General features: G+C 40.3%; 1 protein-coding gene across 1 annotated transcript in view; it reads right to left on the bottom strand.

Annotated features, from left to right (window-relative positions):
* Positions 1 to 809: 809 nt before the first annotated feature.
* LOC107722119 (disks large-associated protein 3-like) overlaps positions 810 to 20,617 on the bottom strand; it is a 23,897-nt gene continuing 4,089 nt past the window's right edge. The window contains exons 2-10 of the mRNA XM_016530344.1: positions 12,551 to 12,771; positions 12,163 to 12,265; positions 10,805 to 10,994; positions 8,547 to 9,055; positions 8,358 to 8,452; positions 2,866 to 3,344; positions 2,719 to 2,729; positions 2,101 to 2,247; positions 810 to 1,598 (exon numbers count right to left, since the gene is read on the bottom strand). Coding sequence (XP_016385830.1) covers positions 1,314 to 1,598; positions 2,101 to 2,247; positions 2,719 to 2,729; positions 2,866 to 3,344; positions 8,358 to 8,452; positions 8,547 to 9,055; positions 10,805 to 10,994; positions 12,163 to 12,265; positions 12,551 to 12,771 — 2,040 coding nt within the window. The 3' untranslated portion in view covers positions 810 to 1,313. The remainder of the gene's footprint in view (positions 1,599 to 2,100; positions 2,248 to 2,718; positions 2,730 to 2,865; positions 3,345 to 8,357; positions 8,453 to 8,546; positions 9,056 to 10,804; positions 10,995 to 12,162; positions 12,266 to 12,550; positions 12,772 to 20,617) is intronic.

Here is a 20,617-nt window from a genome sequence, read left to right as displayed (position 1 = left end):
CCATTATTCCATTACCTTTTCCATAGTAAAAAAAAAAAATAAAAATGTTCAGATCATTCATGCAATCAGCATTTTTCTTAAAAAAAAAAAAAAAGGAAAGTAATAGATGGAATTTGCAAGAATTACTGTGTGATCTTGTTTCCAGTTTGCTTTTACCCATTTGAGAGGTTGAATGCACACAAACACATAATCCATTCTTCCTAAACTTCCTTTTCTTTCATAAACACACAAAACTTCACCACCTAAACTAACACAGCATTTTTTTTTAGAAATAATCCACAAATTAACATTTGGTGTGAAGTGGACAGATTATTTTTGTTCTATAAAAGCCGCAATAAATTAAAGCACTCAAGCAAAATGTAGAAGCTACATTGATTTCATGTTAGAGGGTTTTCATCTGTTACAAAAAAAGGCAAGGGAGGGGGGGTGGGGGTGTGAAATGAACAAGATGCTTCCCCTCCTCTCTGAAAGAACATTTTTCAGTGTGCAGATCATGTGTGAAATTGAAGATTGTCTTCTGCACCCCTGTTTCTGAAGAGTCTTATGATATAGACCGTCCTATTTCAGGAAACGTGGCTGTTGCCTCAGAGCTTGAATGTTTCTGTTGTGTTTTTTTTCTCATCTTTTTTAAGATTACGATTTTTAAGACACGTGTCTTCACACTGGGCTGATGAGAAGCTTGACTGCAATTGCAAAGTGATCCCTGTGGTAATTTGATAACTGGCTTCAAAAAGGCATTTATCTATACTGCAAAAGTTGCTTTCAGTTTTATTACTGCCACTGCCAAGACATTCAGTTTCAGGCCCAAATTTACATCAGGGTGCATTGCTCTACTCTGGCCACAAGAGTGCACTTGTGTCACAGTGAAAGGGGCTACATCCGTCACACTGTGGGATCAATTAAGAAACACATACACAGCCAAGATTATATCAAAACAAGGTCTATTATTTAAAATAACAAGATAAGATCCTATTAATATATGATATTGCACCCGTATGTGTTGGCGTGGTTCATTAAAACAGTCCTAACATTTTTATATGTTTTGTGGACTTACAAAAGTCTCAATCTTGGAACACTTTGTTGTGCTGGTTGAGCCCTTTTTTCTGAGAATAATAACACTTGCTCAACAAAAAATGAAAATAAAATGTGTAAGCTCACATCTAAACACCAGCAGCATACTAGTAAGCCATCTCAAGTTCTCCATCACACTAAAGTGAGTAATTACACTCGCTCTCTGGCTGCTTTGTAACATGGACGTCTGTGCAGAGGGCCAGAGAAGAGCCGTAGTGGTTGTTTAAGGGGGTCCGAGCGACTCAGAGTCTCGTCTGAGCCTCTGTGATGTAGATCTCGATGCTGTCAGCGCTCTCCGTGGCAGAATTCTGACGGAAAGAGGCTGAGCGTTTGGTCTGGAGCAGCCTGCGCCGTGTGTCCAGCTTTTGCCGGTCACTCACGTCCAGCGATTTCTCCCGTTCGGGAACGCTACGTCCTCGCGAGACCACTAGCATGCCTCCGGCCTCGGTCGCACTGTCGGCACGCAGGCTGCCCGTCACGCCACCGACTGGCTTCTTTGGTAATGGAGGTGGAACCTTCTTGTCCTCCTGAGAGGAAGAGCAGGGGAGTGGCGTGACAGCATGGATGACCAATGCAGGGATGGACGGGAACGCAGTGAAAGACACCGAAAACGCACACGTACAAGCAGAGGATATGCCAGAGAGGATGAAGACCAGGATATGTACGGAGAAGGGACAGCACCATGAAGTTGCAACATAAGAATGATTTGGATTAGCGTATTTAGGATGAGACATGACATTGAGGAAGCAGCAGACAGTAAGAAAGAAAGAAAACAGAGAAATTAGTTACAGATTTGTTAGGCTTTAATATCTCAAAGCAAATAAACAGCTGTTAGGCAGTAAAGCAGATGTTATTCCAGAACATGCATGTCTTTTTTTCTGTAGTTTAGTTCCTTTTCTTGCTGAGGTGTTTGTGTGTTGGAAAAGAGCTGCTGGGGCCTAGCACATGGGCGGTTCTCCTGCCTGCTGCTGCTTTGGCACTGGAGTGAAGCTGTGGAGTGACTTGAGCAGAGCGAAACTCCACTCTCACCTTCTTCTCAGGAGGTAATCTCCAGCCCGAGTCCTTCAGCCGCTGGAGGTCCTGAAACTTCACCCTGATGTCCTCGATGGCTAGCTGGAGGAGGTCCCAATAACTGGCCAGATCCTGAGTGCTGGGCTGAGGGTATGATGAAGGATCCTATGAGAAGAGGGGGGATATTATAGAGCGCTGCAGGGATGGCATATTCTGTAGGCCAAAACCTGGAAACGAGTTAGCATTTAAGCACTTCCAGTCCCATTTTCCCGAAGTTTTTTTTTGAATGGGCTTAAGTTTTCTTTTTTGAATGGGCTTAATGGGGTTAAATGCCTGAAATAAGGTCTGTGGTAAACCCAAGCCTAAGATATTGTACATTTTATTCTATGACATAAAATACATAATGTTATTTAGTAGTGATGTAATGTTGTTATTTTTACTTGAAAAAGGGCAGTTGCTAAGTGGCTAAATGGGATTACACTAGTGAAAAAAACTGCATATGCTGGTTAGGTATGTTTTGAAGCATGTCAGCTGGTTTGAGCTGGTTATGAGCTGGTCCTGAGCAGGAGCTAGTTGCTTAGGACCAGCACATGACCAGCTTAAACCAGCTCAGGACCATTTTAAACCAGCCCATACCAGCTTCCATTCTTCAAAACATATCTAACCAGCATATGCTGTTTTTTTTTCAACAGGGTATGTCATCACGCTAAACAGATAAGCTCATGTTCTCACTTGTCCACTTTTACAGCCACATTGTGTTTACCACAACTATTCCTCACTCACTCTCTTCTGGCAGTTCATTCGTCTCTGCCTCTCTTTCCATGTTCTGGCACCATCCCTCCATCCTCTCCACTTCTGTCTGCAGGAGCCGGAGGAAGAACTCTCCATCTCGTAAACAGGGTGAGGCTCGGCCCGAATCAGGGAGGCTCCTCGGGCCCTCGCTCCAGCCTCCCACTCCACGCTCAGGGGCCAGGGGCAGAGGGGAGTGGGAGCGGTGCAGGGCCCTGAGTTCTGGAGGGCCAGGCTCGTTGGTGTAACCACTATGGTAATCCTCACGGTAGGCCCACTGGCCCTGTGTGTGCACTGTGCGATACTCTGCAAACTGACCAGCTGATTCTGGTTCAGACGAGTGGCGCTGGAATGAGCAGCCAAACTGCAGGCCCTTGTCTTGTGTGGGGACTGTCAGCCCACCAAAACCCTCCGTCTCAAGATCAGCCTGGACACTTGCTGTCACACTGTTGGAGCGTTTAAAACGGGCTCGTCTGGAACAAACAACAATAGGTCAATTTAGACTTAAATGTAGTGGTAGAACGAAATATTGATGTATAGTAGGGATGTGCATCTCCATAACTGAGGCCGATGCGATACACATCTTGATGCATAGACAACCAAACAATACATTAAACATACATATGAAGCAGCTACCAATGCAATGTGATATGATTCACCCCTATTACGATGCAGTGCGATCCGATTTCAATTTGATTCAACACAATGCGATGCAATGGAAAAAATATGATGCTTGCAGTATGGTACAGGTAGTTCGCTTTTATTTCTTTTATTTTTATTTCTTTCAGACAGACAGCATGTTAATTTATATTCTGTGACTCTCAGGACATGCCTTGGTCTCTGTAGTGTTGTGATACGTCATATTCGCGTAGCAGCAGCAGGGCTCCAGACAAAAACAAAAAAAATCAAGTAAGGAGCCATTGGCAATATCGTTAACAATTCTCGTTCATTGCTTCTTGTTATCAATATCTATATGCTGTGTTAAAGCGTGAACTTTATATTATTTTTTAGCTCACTTGCCCTCCAGTAACCTTTTAATAAACAAAATGTCAGCTTTAAAATTATGCCAAATTCATAACGAAATGCAAACAATAAATACGGTTTTGGCGCTTTTTAATGCGGCATTTATGATTGCTTTAGTGCAGGGGTGCCCAAACTCGTTCCTGGAGGGCTGGTGTCCTGCAGAGTTTAGCTCCAACCCCAATTAGACACACCTGAACCAGCTAGTCAAGCTCTTTCTAGGCATACTAGAAACTTCCTGGCAGGTGTGTTGAGGCAAGTTGGAGCTAAACTCTGCAGGACATCGGCCCTCCAGGACCGAGTATGGGCACCCCTGCTTTAGCGCCTCAGTTCAAGCGCAACTGAACCCATCGTGAATTTTAGAAAAGAGCTCGAAACACCGCTGTGTGTTGCTCAGAGACTGTTCTGCTGTGATCTTTGTTTGGAACTATTTTCATTAACCAAATCAAAACCGAGTTGAACGTCTTACAAGGACAGCGCATCCACACTTTGCTCCATCCTTATTCTGCTCTGTCACTCATCGACAACCTGCCTGTTCTGTCTGAGGGCCATATATTTACCGCAGGTAGCCTACAGCCTGCTCTGAGCATCGTTATGCACATGCTGCGCACAGACCACGCAAATAAAATGCGTGGCGTTTAAAGCATGCGTGCAGCGTGTGCATAACAGTCCTGAGCGCAAGCTGTACCGGTGGTCAATAAGAATAAAGCGCAGATATGCTGTTCTAAATGGACGTCGGGAACGGGATATTCCCGCCCGCTTCCGTTCAAATTACACCAGAGTTACCGACCGCTACCGCATTTTATTCGGGAATTTAATCCCGCGGCGCAAAAAATCCGGTCAGTTCCCGCGGGAGAGCCGCGGGAATGCAGACCTCTAGTTTGAACTCTTGTATAAAATCAATGTCAAATTTACACGGTTATCAGGGAAAACTGCACTCTCTTGGTCGTGACATGTTGCTTAACTAGGCTATATGTTATGAATATAAAAACTACACCGCAGTATGTTTCTTCTGTGTGCAGTTGTTCATTTGTGTTGATTTCCTCAAGATATTGTCTCAAACACAGGCAGGTTGCACAATCTATAGTACTACATTTACAGATTGCATCTACTTCCACTGTGAGTGCCACAACTGTAAGAAAATGAGGGACACATGGATTTTTTTTTTTAATGGTAATCAACATTATTCCACAAATGTTGTTGCTTGAGGTTAAAGGAATGATTCACCCAAAAAATTGCTTAAAATTTACCTACCCTCAGGCCATCCAAGATGAAGACAAGTTTGTTTCTTCATCGGAACAAAATTTCAGAGATTTAGCATTTCATCACTTGCTCACCAGTGGATCCTCTGCAATGAATGGCTGTCCACAAGTCCAGAAGTAATGTCTTGTGAAGTGAAAAGCTGCGTGTTTGTAAAATGCAATAATGACGCTTTTTTACTTCAAACCTCTGCTTATGGCTAAAATACAAGTCCTCTTGTGTATGATTTTGAACTGGTATTTTGGCCAGAAGTGATGCTTTAAAGTTAAAACACCTTAATAATGGATTTTTTTTTCTTAAAACACAGAACTTTTCACTTCACAACACATTAATTGATGGAGTTGTGTTGTGTACATGTGGATTATTATGATTTTTTTATATAAACTGTTGAGGATCCACTAATAATATTTTTTAGCAACTGCAGAGGATCCACTAATAAAATGCTACATTTTTCCAAATCTGTTCTGATGAAGAAACAAACTCATCTACATCTTGAATGGCCTGAGGGTGAGTACATTTAAAGCAAATTTTAATTTTTAGGTGAACTGTTCCTTTAACTTGTACTGAAACTTTTAATGTCTCAATACCAAAAATACATAAAATATGACCCAAAAGACTCAAAACTAACAGTGATTCTGCTAAATCAAAAAAGAGGCTGACAAGGGTAATTAATGATCACAAGACACAAAGCATATTAAGCTCATTCGTGGATGAGTGACATCATTTCACAGGTTTTGGCGTATTGCGTAATGGCTGCTTAATTATACCCTCTCACCTCACTCTGTGTTCCTAGCACGTACACCCACTGTGTGTGCACTTGCTTGCGTGAGTGTGAACCTTGCACCTGCACCTCTTGCTCATCTAACACTGACACATTCACACTCCACCCCACCTCAGAAATAAACCAACCACCCCTGACATCAGGAGAACAAATGCAAATATCAGAGAGATAATGAAAGAGCCCATGAAAGCTTTTAGTCCATGTCTGTTGCTTATAGTCCATATCTGTTAGATTGAATTAATCTAAGTTTGTGCACTGGCTCTCAACTGCTTAGACTTTACATTGGACATCAAGTAGTGTGCAAGTTTTGTAATTGTACAAAACAAAGATGTCCTTAAAATCAAACACTTAAATGTATTAATATTACCTTAAACTGCATAGTCCCAACAACATGTACATTCTTTAACACGTTTCTTTACCAAAGATCTTGACAAAATTGAACACATTTTAATATATATAGGATATGAATTGTGAAGAACTTAAGGATTCTTTTAGTACTTTTAATAAATTCAATTCAATTAAGAAATACAATAACTTCACCAAATGATGAGAGCTTCAATAAAAAAGTTGCAATCAATTAACTGGACTTAATTTAATACTATACAATAGTGTAATGGTTAATGCATTGTATTATTATTTATAAAATACTACTGACAAAACCCATTATGTGTATCTTTAACTACGCATTGTCATATAATCAACCAGTGAGTAACTGCACTGGGGTGCGTTTCCCGTACAACGACGTAACTCACTGATAAACCACCATTGTATGATGCATTGTTGTGGAAACTAACTAGCCAGTCACGACTGTTTCCCAAACACGGTCGCATCTCCGTTGTTTGAACCACATTAATTCAACAAGTCGGCGATTCACAATCACGCTGTGTGAAATGAGTTCTGACTGAAAAACACATTGGCGACGACCTACAGCCAATGAGAGACCAAGATACAGGGCAGGGGGAAGTTCGGGGAGGAGTTATATGAAACGTAGTTTGCGGACCAGTGTTGCCAAATCCGCGATTGCCGCCGGCTGCTTTTTATGTCAGCAGGTTGAAGCGACCCCGATGACGTGATATTTAGGCCCCGGAATGTGAATTGTACCAGGAGAACCCTGCCAAAAAAATTTGTATTTTACCCCCCGAACGCGATTTTTACTGGGAGACCCCCTCGAAAGCAATTGGGCTATTTTCAGGCTAGTTTTGAGTAGTAATTGGGCGGGTTTTGTAGCGAAAACCTGGCAACCCTGCACCAGACAGAGCTGTCGGCGATTCTTCCTATTGTAAAGTCATGCAGTGTGTAACCTCCTGTCGTCGTTCCATCGTGCAGTGTGAACACAGCAACAACTGAATGCTACCCCAGATAGTCGTTCAGTGTGAAACCAACAGTGATGCGATGTCTTTGAAAATCGTGCAGTGTGAACTCGGCATTAGGGCCGTTGTTAATGGCGTCATGCGCATGTGGTGGAGTAATAACTTCTTCTAATTAATTGATTAGAGATTTCTGAGATGCAGCTGTATTGAACATGGCACCTGATTACTAATTTACTATATTTTGTTCCCTGTCATTTTGCTTTATTTGATGTTTGATTAATCGCTGGTTCCCTCTTATGTCATACTCCGGGGTTCCCTTAGGCATTTATACACATGCGCACTCTTCAAAACGGCGCTTACTGAGGATGCGCTCAAATATATCGATTAAAATGTGTATATATATTTAAGTAGAATGGAAGATATAGATTGTACTGCATGTTAGCTTGCTTATTGTGCCCAAAAGCATAATTTATTTAAGTCCATATGTCTTACTAACAAGAAACTATGCTTCTAACCACAGGTCGAGAGCTGTAGTTCCTACCATGCAAGTTTGCGAATGTTCGTTCGAACTATGGTTTCGGGAAACACAGAATTGTTGAACTATGTTGGTAACGACGGAACTTGCGACCATAGTTGGCTAACGATGCTTTTGGGAAACGCACCCCTGATTAGTTGTGTCTGTTTGATTTACTCAAAAAGAACATAATTTGAAACAGTTTTTAGCTCCCAACCCGTATTTAAAACAACAAAATCTAACATTTATTATACACAGCTAAAATTTACTCTAATAAATTCTGATGACTTGCATTGAACTCAGGAATATTAAAACATTAAAAAAAAAAATTATAATAATTAAGTAAATGCTCTCTAGTATGAGAATGTCCCTCCCACTAATACAAACTGCCACCAACCAGCAATAGCAAGTAGCAACTCATGATTCATGGCTATTATGTACATGAAAATCTACTGGCAGTTTAGATTAAACGAGGAGCCCTTCAATACTCCACAGCTTATTAGGAAATATATCAACACCGGTTATAAAACTGTGCCGTTTTATTCCATTTAAAAAAATGTTATAGGATATAGAGATGAAAAATGAAACAAGCTAGATCTACCTCTTGTCATCCTCCACCTGAACCCCTATGGAGTGCACCTCTCTCAGCGCTTTGCCTTCTGGGTCTGAGTCAGACAACGTCTCTGAGCTGTCCACCTGGAAAACACAAAGAGAGACATTTAACAAAATGTTTCACAAGAGAGAGACATCATTCGGGCTGAATCTCTCACGGGATTATCCCCTCTTATACCTGCACTGCAATAGAGGGTCTCCACTTCCTCCCTCGTCCTTCCTGTTTGAACTCCTCTCCTCCAGTCAGAACTTTAGCTAGGGACATACTGTTCTGGGGCAGAGAGGCTGATTTTCCCAGGCTGCCTCCAGCTCGGTCCCTAGATCCCCTGGGCCCCTCCAGAAGGTCATCAGCTGAGCTGCTGTGTTTCGGTTTCATTGGACCAGGTCCACTAGGGTAGGCGATGCTCTGAAGGGCCCTGATATTCAGACTCTCCGCGGAGTTGCTGCTCTGTCTGACACGCGCAGTGCCCCCGCCAAGATAGTGCCCACCTCTGGAGCTTCGGCCCCCACTGCTCTCCGTCAGGTCCACTGAGTTGCTGTGCTGTCTGGGCCGGACCAGTGCGGGCTGTCCTGTACTCTGGAAGTAAGCGTCCTGAGTGGACTCAGTGCTGCTCTGAGCAGTCACAGAGATCATTGGCTTGGACATGCGAGGTGGAAGAGGAGGGGGTCCTTTCCTGTATGGGAACACTAGACCGACAAAGACATAAAGGTTTTATTAAGACTGCTATTTAAATATATCATTCATTTGAAAGATGAAGGGCTGTTCATTCAAAACAGTCGCCACAGAAGGAATAAAACATACTCTTCCTTTGAGTTAACTTTCTGCTGAAGAAGGAAATGAAGAAGGAAAATCATTAGAAAGGAGAACAGAGGAAAGGTTGCAAGAACTTACAGTACAAAACCTGCTAGAGGCTTCAAGTACTAGGCATATTTTGGTAGGTAAGAAAAAATATGGACACACAAACCAACACGAACACTTAATGTTTTCAGTACAATTAAAAAATACAACCAAGACAAGGATGTGGCACCTTTATAGGGACGCCTTGTTTGTAATTTCATCCTCCCCCCTTTTTGTTTTTCTTTTGGCCATAATGCAAGAGAAAAAAAAATACAATGTTAGTGACGACCGTAGGCTTTTTAAAAGTAATTTAAAAGTCCTCATTGTGTGTGACCTCATTATTATTATTAGTAGCCAATGCTAACTGTTGTTAGGGTTTTAGGGTCATTAATTGTTTTAAAAGTGACAAAGTGTTGTCACAACTTGTTTTAAGGTTATGGAAGAATGACTGTGTTTTGGTAGTTTCAGTGCATTTTGGATGTGAAATTAACTGACAAGCTGAAACTGTTTAAGGACAACTGGATGAAGAGTTTTGAAAAGTGACCCGAGTGTAGAGAAATGTGTTTTAGCGATTGTAAAAAAAAAAAAAATGGTATTGCAGATATTATCTTATACAGAGCAACCATACTGCTTCTGAGATAGATAGATAGATAGATAGATAGATAACTAAAATTTACAACAAAGACAGAATTGTGAGAACGCATACAGATATATGCAAATGTATTCTCTGTATCGAGAAGACAGAAACAGATAAATATACATCTACTGTATACATTATAGCTTAAAATCCCCATTCGAGTATTATCATTCAAAAGCTTTAGACACATCCTCATGGCTTAAGTAACATCCACAGGGACCCATTCAGTAGCTCTTGAGAACGGAGACATGAAATTCAGAGGGACACACTCCGAGATTAAAGGAGTTTTAAAAAAAAGCATGCCTAAGCCCTCCTTCCATCTCTCTTGTCCTCTCCTCATCCCTCTCTCTTAAAAACACTCACACTCCGGTGTGTATCACGAGTGTTGCCTTGGAAAACTGCAGATGGATGCTTTTGACACTTCACAAGGGCTTTAATAAATCTCCTGTGAGATTCTCTACTCTAAACGAGAGAATAAAGGACAGTGGGGAAAAAGACAAAGTCATCCACATGTTAGTGAGAGAGAGAATAAATTGCGATTGCAATCGTGACCATACAGTGTATATTTTTACAGAGACTTTTTGTTGTTTGGCTTTTGCCCTGTCTTTTGGATTTTGTCATATTCATTCATTACAGTTCATTCATTACAATTCACTGACAAGATTAACACTACGACCATAATCTTGACTACAACCCAAGGGACAGTCAAGGAGACAGACGTCTCATGGGAATTTGAGCATTTAAAAGTGTTTACGATGTAACATTTGTTACAGTCTTGATATACTGAGAGCCTAGAGATAGAAGGAAAACAGTTTTGATCTAAATCCCTTGGCTGAAGCGTGTTTCTCCAGCAATTCCTATGAGACTGATCCAAAAACTCATTAAGTCACTAATCTAATCCCTGTGACAGCATGGAGACTAGGCATACCCACACATACATAAACACATGCTGATGACTCACCTGCTTCGCCCTTCACGCACCCCTGTGGGCCCGACATGGAAAAGACAGACAGGCAGTCATCGTCCTGGGAGCAGCCGGCTTGGATAGCCCGTACGTAGCTGTGACTGCGAGTGCGGAAGCATCCGGGTAGGTCCAGTGCCTCGACAGCCTGTGATTCCATTTGTCCAAACAGGTTCAGAGTGTCACTCAACTAAAACATACAAAGACAAGATTTCAATGAAGGCTGAGGTTCAGATGTTTCAGCAAATAACCAGGACTGTTTATGCAACTGTTCAGTTGATAAATGATATGTAAAAGCTGAACGTGACTGCACATTATTACTAATCAGGGTTATACCTAGTGACATATCTAGTGACCAGAATATGAGGGGGAGTGCTCTGTTGACATTGAGCCAATAAGCATTTATCTAGAACACTCTAACAACCACCTAGTCATGCATTGCCAACTACCCAGAACTCCATAGTAATCACCTAGTTATGTCATAGCAACTAGAAGGATGCCCTAGCAATGACTAGAACACTTAAGCCACTGCCTAGTTATGCCCATCAGCCAAAACCATCCAAAAGAGGCACAAAATCACTTTTACAGACTTTAAAATTAAAAGTTCCCTCCTGGTGGAATGACCTGCCCACCTCAATCCAAGCAGCTGAGTCCTTAGCCATCTTCAAGAATCGGCTAAAAACGCATCTCTTCCATCTTTATTTGACCCTCTAAGCTACGTGTACTGCGTTAAGATAACTGAGACTTGTTATGGCACTTGCATATCATTGCTCTTTTGTTGATTTTGGTTGCTTCCATTATCCTCATTTGTAAGTCACTTTGGATAAAAGCATCTGCTAAATGACTAAATGTAATGTAAAACTCTCTAGCAACTACCAAGTCATGCCCTTGCAACTAGCAGGATGCCCAAGCAATCACCCCATCTAAGTCACTGTCTAGTTATGTCTTAACAACAAGCCAAAACTCAACTTCCCAGTTATACCCTAGAACAGGGCCGTCTTTAGGCGTCTTTTTTCAACTGGTGTGGTCGCCCCAGGCCCTCGGGCGAAGGGGAACAAAAGTATGTGATCGCGCATGGATTGGCTACCCGGAACACGGTCGTGAACGGATCATGAACGGACCGAGGGGGACAAACAACAACTACCTAGTTATGCACTAGAAACTAGCAAGATGTCTTAGCAATCAACAGAACTCCTAAGCCACCTCCTAGTTATGCCAAACCAACCAGCAGAACACCCTAGCAATGCATTACAACATTCATAATACTTTTGGTTTTCATGATTATTGAAAGAAAAATAAATAATTAAAATAACTTGGAAAAAATAACTACACGTAATGTGAACACTGTATGGTTTTACCTGAGCGCTGGTCAGAGAGCGTGTGGCGCTACGGGAGCGAGCATGGCCTTTAGGTGTGGTTCGACTGTTCGGGTAGATGTCTGTACATTGTTTACATGAGTACCTGAGAAGAGGAATACACCATTAAATCCCCAGATTGCACTTCTCAGTCCCATAAAGCAAAACATATACCACTCAATCCTTATGTAGTTGCGGTACCATTGTACAATGATGTACAAAATGGAATTACCTTGGTACACCCATATACCTTACCATTTTCATGTACTATTGGTTTTACATGGTAGTCCAGTGTGCTAATTTTTAATAGTGCAAATACAAATCTCAAAATAGCAACAAAAAACGGTAACAGAGTCTGGAAATTAAAACTGAAAACCAAGTGACAGCTGACTTAGATGCGGTGGAGGAGCGCTGGTCCATGCTGACAGAGCGGCGGAAGGCTTCTCTCTGGGCAATGAGGGCTGATTTGGGTGAGGCTTTGGGGCTGGTGTCTGAGTCAGCGCTGTCGTCGTCCCCCATAGCCTTGATGTAGCTGCCACTGCGCATACGTCTGCAAGGGATCTCCCCACCACTGTCAGATGGCCCACCACCGCACCAGTCATCTGAGGGAACCTGCAAGAGACACACAACTTGCTGTCAACATGGCCTTTACTTATGAAACTGATGAGGGATGAGGCTGTTCTATATTTACATAAAAAGCTAATACTGAAAAACTTAAATTTTAGACACAACATCTGCAGTTTCTTTGAATCGAGCAAATCTGCTGAACATATAGGTTGAGTGAATGATTCACTGATTCACTCAGAAAGTCAGTTGTTTCATTCTTAAATGTATCTGTGTTTTTTAACAAATCAGAGTGAATGATTCAGTGACTCACTCATAAAGATTAGTTAAGTGTTTTTGAACAAACCGAACGAGTGAAGTATTCAATGACTCACTTGTTTTATACCAGAATGAATCAATGCTTTGAACGAATGAGAAAAAAAGTTAAGGTTTCAATGACTCACTCAATATAAGAAAGTCACTTGTCTCCACCTGGTGTATCGATGTAACTTGTAGGAAGAGTCAACTCCATCACTAATTCACAGATTGACAGTCTGTCTGGAGTGATTCAAAGAGCGAAAAGTCTTCTCTAATTTCGAGAACCTAAACTTACTGTCGTATAGCTATATATCATTGATATGCGAGAAAATGCAATGATATTGCAACTAAAGGTTTATGTATATCAGAAAAAAAATATCTTGTTAGAGTTGTGGCTTTCTGGTCACAGCATAACCAGAGGGAATGCAGGGTTGAACTGAAGTAAAATAAAATCTGATTGGCTGACAGGGATGAAAGGCACCAGCTGTACATTTAGAGCTGTCATCACACTCAAGAGCTGCCCCTCGGCTAGGGCATGGACAGAGCACAGATGTGGGGAGATAGCAGGTTATGGAGGGGAGAGGCAAGATTATTTATTTTCATGAACTCTGCTCTCCAGAGCCATGTCCTTTTCTGATAGCATCGCTACGTATTATTGCTGTTTTTTTGCCTCTGCATTTGCTCTCTGTCACATATTTTGAAAACATAAAATAAAAAAATAGTGTCTTACAAGCTATACAGCCACTATAGGATAGCTAGACATTTAATACCAGAACCAATAACTCTTTCAATTCAGGGCAAGGAGAGATGGGCGCAGTTCCAGTGTTGTCTATGTTTAACAAAAGGATGTTCCTTCTTAAACTTGTTGCTGTCCTTACTGTTTAACTGTATACATATTCTCTGGGTTTCATTTTTGTTAATCATTCAGTTTTCATTATTAGGATGCAGGAATATTGAATTAAATAAAACATCTAAAAATTATTAGCACATGTAAAGTGATAGTTCACCCAACAATAAAAATTATGTCATCATTTAGGCCTCATTTACACTGCAGGTCTTGATGCCCAATTCTGATTTGTTGCCTATATCCGATTTTTTTGGCTGTCCGTTTACACATTCTTTCAATTGTGACCCATATCTGATTCATGTGTTTACACTTGCCATACCATCTGAAACATCGCGCATGCGTTGTTGTCATTTACCGCGTCAACATGTGCTTCCTCCTGAGAATAATTTGACCTGTGCTGACAAAACGAGTCACAATGAGCAATTAAAAAAAAAATAAAAAAGACATTCTCCATTAAAAGACCTTCACAATGATTTATGATTTGTTGGAATCTGACAAAAAAATTACTGAGCTACACCAGTTTGAAGTCGATAGAGTGAATTCATCCGTCTTTTCTTATTATTAATTACTATATTAATAATCACAATACAGCTATTTTTATTTTATCTTTGCTATTATAAATAAGAACAGATGCAAAAAAACAGTAGAACAAATAGCCTAGAAAGAAACAAATAATGCATTACCTTTATCATTTTATATCTAAACTAAAGCATTCATGAACGAAAAACAAATAATCAAATGTAAAAATAACTTTAGTGTGTTCATTACAAATAAATTGATTATTGAAACTACAAAAGCAGTTCAATGAAGTGCAGTGAGTGATTCCCTCTTTTCTTTTATTGTTAGATTAACATTAATGATACAGACGTCCTATACTGTAATGCACGGATCTAATAGGCCTATAATGTTACACATCAGATGTTTTCCCCCAACAGTTCCCTAAGTGTTCACTTAAGACAGAACAGATTATGTTTGCGTGAATACTGAAATACTGTAATTCAGTATATGTGTGTATTTATCGGGATTGCGCGCCGTCAGAAGCGCCGTTATATGCATGCACTTCGGATGACAGTCAGAGTGAGAAGCGAGCGAGAAAAGGTAATCCTCTCAGAAAATGTACAAATAAAGATAATTTTAGATGTTTAATTACTACCTGGAGCATTTTTGCACCTTTTTTTTGTTTTGTTTTTTGCCTGTAGCTCAAAATAGCCCGTGCGAATTTACACTCATTTTGCCAGCAAGGGTCACATATGACGATATTAAACCGCGAAGAAGTACCAAATTGTCGCAGTTTTAATGACGTACAGAATGTAATGCCTCAGAAAATCCGATCTGCCTGTTTACATGACAGTCGCATTGGCACATATCTGATTTATATCCGATTTATTTCCACATAGACTATGAATGAGGCCTGAAACCGATCTCGAAATATCCAAATGCATGCGTTTTTTTCCCTGTTTACACTGTCATAGAACAGATCCGATCTGTGTCTCATATGAGCAAAACAATCGGAATTGGGTCACATTTAACTGACAGTGTAAATGGGGCCTTACTCGCCCTCAAGCTGTTCCAAACCTGTATGTTTTTTCCCCCCCCCCCCCATATTATGGAAGCCAATGGCTATTTTCAACTGTTTGGTTACCAACATTCTTCAAAATATTGTCTTTTGTGCTCAGAAAGGGAAAGTCATACAGATTTGGAACAACTTAGGTGAGTAAATAATTGCAGAATTATTTTCATTTTAGAGTGAACTATCCCTTTAAGATTGTAGGTATGGAGTTATCAGGGGCATTTTGTCCAAAGAGGCAGTGCATACACCAAAATATAGACAAATATATAAAACAATGGAAGGTTGTGCCTCAACAGACGGCTTTATACTTCTTTTCTCACCCCTTTCTTTCACTTACATAAGATGATAATCCCACCACCAAATGACCAAGGAGAGATGCACTTGTGCCCACACACACACAAGATAAGGAACGCATTATCTATCAGTTGACCACTCAGTGGGGTACTTAAAGGTCATCTCTTTCAAAGGATGATGCGACTTGATCTCTCTATCCATCTCTGTTTCTCTTGGCTCCACCCCCTCCTATCTTCCTTCTAATACACACATGCACTTAGGTACACAAAAACACACCAATACACAAACATAATTTTGAATCAGGAATTCAATTGGCCTCTTCTGGAGAAGCTGATCATCGATATTTCTAATCCTTGGTTTGAGTGTCTCCATTGTTCTCTTCATTTTTCCTCAGACTTCCATTTTGTTCTTTTAATGCAGCAGAAAAAATATTTGTTCCTGCAAAGACGTATGTGTAATGTCACTGCATTAATGTCATACCGTTTTTCTTGCATAACTCTGACATAATTGGCCATTTTGAATGAATAGATCACTAAAAATAACATCATGTGCATGGAATGAGTAAAGTGCAGGTGAGCAAATAATGACAGAATTTTAATTTAAAGGGACAGTTCACCCAAAAATGACAATTCTGTATTCATTCACTTACCCTGATGTTGTTCTTAAATTGTATGATTTTCTTTCTTCTGTGGAACTTAAAAGAAGATATTTTGAAGAATGTCTTTTTTTTTGTCGTCCATATAATTCCCCATCCCCCTGCCCACAAAAACACTTTCCTTCCTTGCAAACTGTGTTATTGTTCTCATCCTCTTATTTTCCCCCCAACAGTCCCATTCGTTCTCATTATATTGACACATTTCACTTCCTCCTGCTCCTCTGCTAATTGCGACACAGATCGTCTGACTTGTAACAGAGGATTCATCTGGTTCATCCCCATGTCTTCAGATCAGATCACATCAAAAAACTGCTCCCCTGCGATGAGCCCCCAACTGAGCTGCAGCCCACAACTGGGTTTTTTTCTCGCCAGAGGCTCAGGGTAGCTGAGTCAGCTGCTCAGCCTTCAGCTATCACTGTAAGACCTCACACAATTTCCTCTGGACCAGTTGGTCTTCATGATGGAACCCAGAATGAGCACTGATGGGGTTTATATGCAGACTTGGGGGTTATCTGGATGTCAGAATCTGCTTTGAAACTGTAGCTTCCAAAACTGCAAGCTACTCAGGATTTAAAGTATTCAAACTACAGTCAAGCTACTTTTTAAAAGTTTAAAAATGTTGTTAAAAGTAGTCAGCTGCTCTACAAACTACTAACACAAAGGTCCTGTTTACACCTGGTATTAAAGGGTTACTCCACCCCAAAATGAAAATTGTGTCATTAATCACTTACCGCCATGTCATTCCAAACCCGTAAAAGCTTTGTTCGTCCTCGGAACACAATTTAAGATATTTTGGATGAAAACCGGGAGGCTTGTGACTGTCCCATTGACTGCCAAGTAATTAACACTGTCACGGCCCAGAAAAGTATGAAAGACATCGTCAAAATAGTCCATCTGCCATCAGTGGTTCAATCTGAATCTAATGAAGCGACAAGAACACTTTTTGTGCACAAAGAAAACTAAATATCAACTTTATTCAACTTTTTCTTCTCTTCTGTGACACTTCCTGCAAGCGCGTTCATGATTTCATGAGCAGCGCCTTCCGGGTTATCTGTCTGTATGCTGGCCTGTACATTAGCAAGTCACGGCGCATGCATACAGACGAAACATGCCTCAGACGAGCGCACCTCAGATCACGCACGACACTGAGTGGTCACAAGTGGTCAGCGGAGATACACTTGACACTACTAGATACCGTGTATACCTGTGGCCAGTTGCATAAACTTTTTAGGGATATTTTAGGAATAGTTCACCCAAAAATTTAAATTCTGTCATTAATTACTCACTCACCCTCGTGTCATTCCAAACCTGTAAGACCTTTGTTCATCTTTGGAGCACAAATTAAGATATTTTTTATGAAATCTGATCAGTAAGCTACCACGTTCAAGGCCCAGAAAGGTAGTAAGGACATCGTTAAAATAGTCCATGTGACATCAGGGGTTCAACCGTAATTTTAAGAAGCTATGAGAATACCTTTTGTGTGCAAAGTAAACAAAAATAACAACGTTATTCAACAATTTCTTCTCTTCCTTATCAGTCTTCGATGCGCATTCACGAGAGTATCATGACTCAGGAGCCGGCGTTCTGATGTAGAACCAGTAGAACTAGTCTGATTAAATAGCAATTAGCCAAGGAGTAATCAGTCTAAATGTACATTTTTATTTAACCAAATTAAATAAGTTACGACCAGTCTTAAATTAAAACAAGGTGGCAATCTCTATTCTGATCGTAATAATTCACAAAATTTGTACTGAATATACTAAATACTACATGATAAAATTATAGAAAAAAAAATCTAAAATACATAATTAAAATGCTGAAAACAGTTTTGCTACAAAAAAGTGCAGGGACAATCAGATTAATCGTGAATCCTTAAAACGAATTATCTAAAATGATTTGGAATTCTCAACATATAGAGAAAGTGTTTTTTTTTTAAGAAAGCATGTTTGATTATCAGCTTGTATTGTTCAACACAATGTGAACAGCAACAGCAATATAGTGACTGTCATGCTACACACTGCAACTCATTAGAAAAATCTGCTTGCTACCAGAAAAGCTGTGATGTTTAAAAAAAAAAACCGAGGCGCTGTCATGCAACTGAATAATGTAGTTTAGTTAGCCATGTTGCTACTTATAGTTATTTACTCTCCAACACTGCTGGCTATGACAGTGTACAGTATGTAGCTACACAGTAACCATTTACAGATGTATATCATACTGCGTGGGAGTGTATGAATGTTGACTGGTTGTCTCTCTGTGACAAATTAGCTAAACAATAGTGGTGACTGACCAGATGTCTTTCTATCAGGGTGAAGCTGATGTTCTGTGTAACTGGAGCTTGCAAGAGCTAATATTACAGGAAGTTAAATTAGTGTCAGGGCAAGACCTCTATGCAGGTTCCTGTCGCCCTGGGCAACAATAGCAGATAATGCAAGAGACAGCACAGTTGGTTATGTCCATCACAAAGCATTGACTTTTCTCTCTCTCCCACTGAAGAGCCCGGGGACAGAGCAGCCATGAGATGTGGTGCACCTGATGCTTATTGTGCTTCCTCACAGCTGCTATTCAGTCTATACTGTTCTTAAACGGGGTTTCTTTTCATTGTGCACCAGGTGTTTGAAGTCCAGGCATGATGCGACATAGCATGAATGCAACAAAAATGATAACCAGAAGGCCACAAGCTATTTGACATACCACTTCCCCTGCACAGCCTGATATTTTCTTCCAATACTACCATAAGAAAAGAAGTGTCATGCAGGCAACTGGGGGAAAAATATCTAAAACGCTGCAGAAATCACCCACTTACATCTAAATTTAGTAAAGTCTAGTCACACCTTCCACAGAATGTTTGCTTTAGACTAAAAAAAAAATAAAAATCTGTGGAACACAAAAGGAGTAATTAGAAAAATGTCAAAGCCGTTCTTTTTTACCTTTATATACAGTGGTGGCCAAAATTATTAGAACACTAGTATTTTCACCAGCTAAAAATGGTTTTAAGTCAGTTATTTCTATTTTATGCTGTAGTGTGTCAGTAGGAAATATCAGTTTACATTATCAAACATCAATTTAGCCATTAATTGTGATAATCCAGTGAGATTTTTGTTTGCGCAACAATCTCTGACAACAGCCAGTGCTCCACACAGAGATCTGATCTCATCATCATCCAGTCTGTCTGAGATTACATGAAGAAACAGAACAAACTGAGACAGACTAAATCCAGAAGAACTGTGGCAACATCTCCAGGATGCTTCAAGAGACCTACCTGCAAAGTTACCTAAGAAACTATGTGCACCTAGGGAGAAAACTGCTACGCAAAGGATGGTCACACCAAATGTTGATTTAATTTAGTTAATATAAGTTAATTGATAAATAAAATCTATTAATGACATTATTTTTGACAGCATCCTCATTTTACAGCATTTTCACACAAGTGCCTACAACTTTTAACAGTACTGTAGTTTTGCAGAAAGGTCTCTTGAAGCATCTTGGAGACATTGCTCCTAGAGCTCCATCATGTTACCTTAGAAACATAACCATACGCTGACACTCGATGGGAGGTGTGATAGAGTGCATAGGAGAACAATTATCCTCATTTAGCCTGATGTCATGTCAGATATAGTTTCCTCCCCCATTTGTGTGTCCACAAATAAGTATTTGTGGTAGCATGTCTAGATGTGTTCACAGTGGGTGAGTCTAACAGCCTAACGGTATATGTGTGAGAAGAAACAGAAAGACAGAAAGGAAAACAATAACTGAGTCCAATTACACTATGTGCTCCTCATTCATCAAGGAAACAGAAGGACATACAGTACATCTTAGAACAGGACTTACAGATGTCAGTGTGTGTCATCGTTCATGTGTTTTCTGAAGTTGTGTTTTTAACAGCATATATTGCTGGATACATATTGGAAATCATTTCAAAACTAAACATCCTCTTTCAAAAAGTACTGTGGTACTCATTCATTCATTCATTCATTCATAGGTTTAACAAAAAGTCACATGTAATAAAGTGAACATGTAATAAAAACAGTTACTCACACTTGGGTTGCGACATTAATATCGTATCCGATATAGCCGACACAGCATCGTCTTTTAATTTCAATCTTTATGAAAATCCTGTTTCGAACTGTGCTTTGTTTGTAAACGAATCCGTGGTAAAATGAAGTGAACAAAGGACCAAGTTCTTACTGATGCGGTCTGGAACTTCATTAAAAATAAAGTTCATCCACTC

The sequence above is a fragment of the Sinocyclocheilus rhinocerous genome, unplaced genomic scaffold, assembly GCF_001515625.1.
Source record: "Sinocyclocheilus rhinocerous isolate Xijiao unplaced genomic scaffold, SAMN03320098_v1.1 scaffold781, whole genome shotgun sequence".
NCBI classification, from domain to species: domain Eukaryota; kingdom Metazoa; phylum Chordata; class Actinopteri; order Cypriniformes; family Cyprinidae; genus Sinocyclocheilus; species Sinocyclocheilus rhinocerous.
This window is presented reverse-complemented; position numbering and strand designations above follow the sequence as displayed.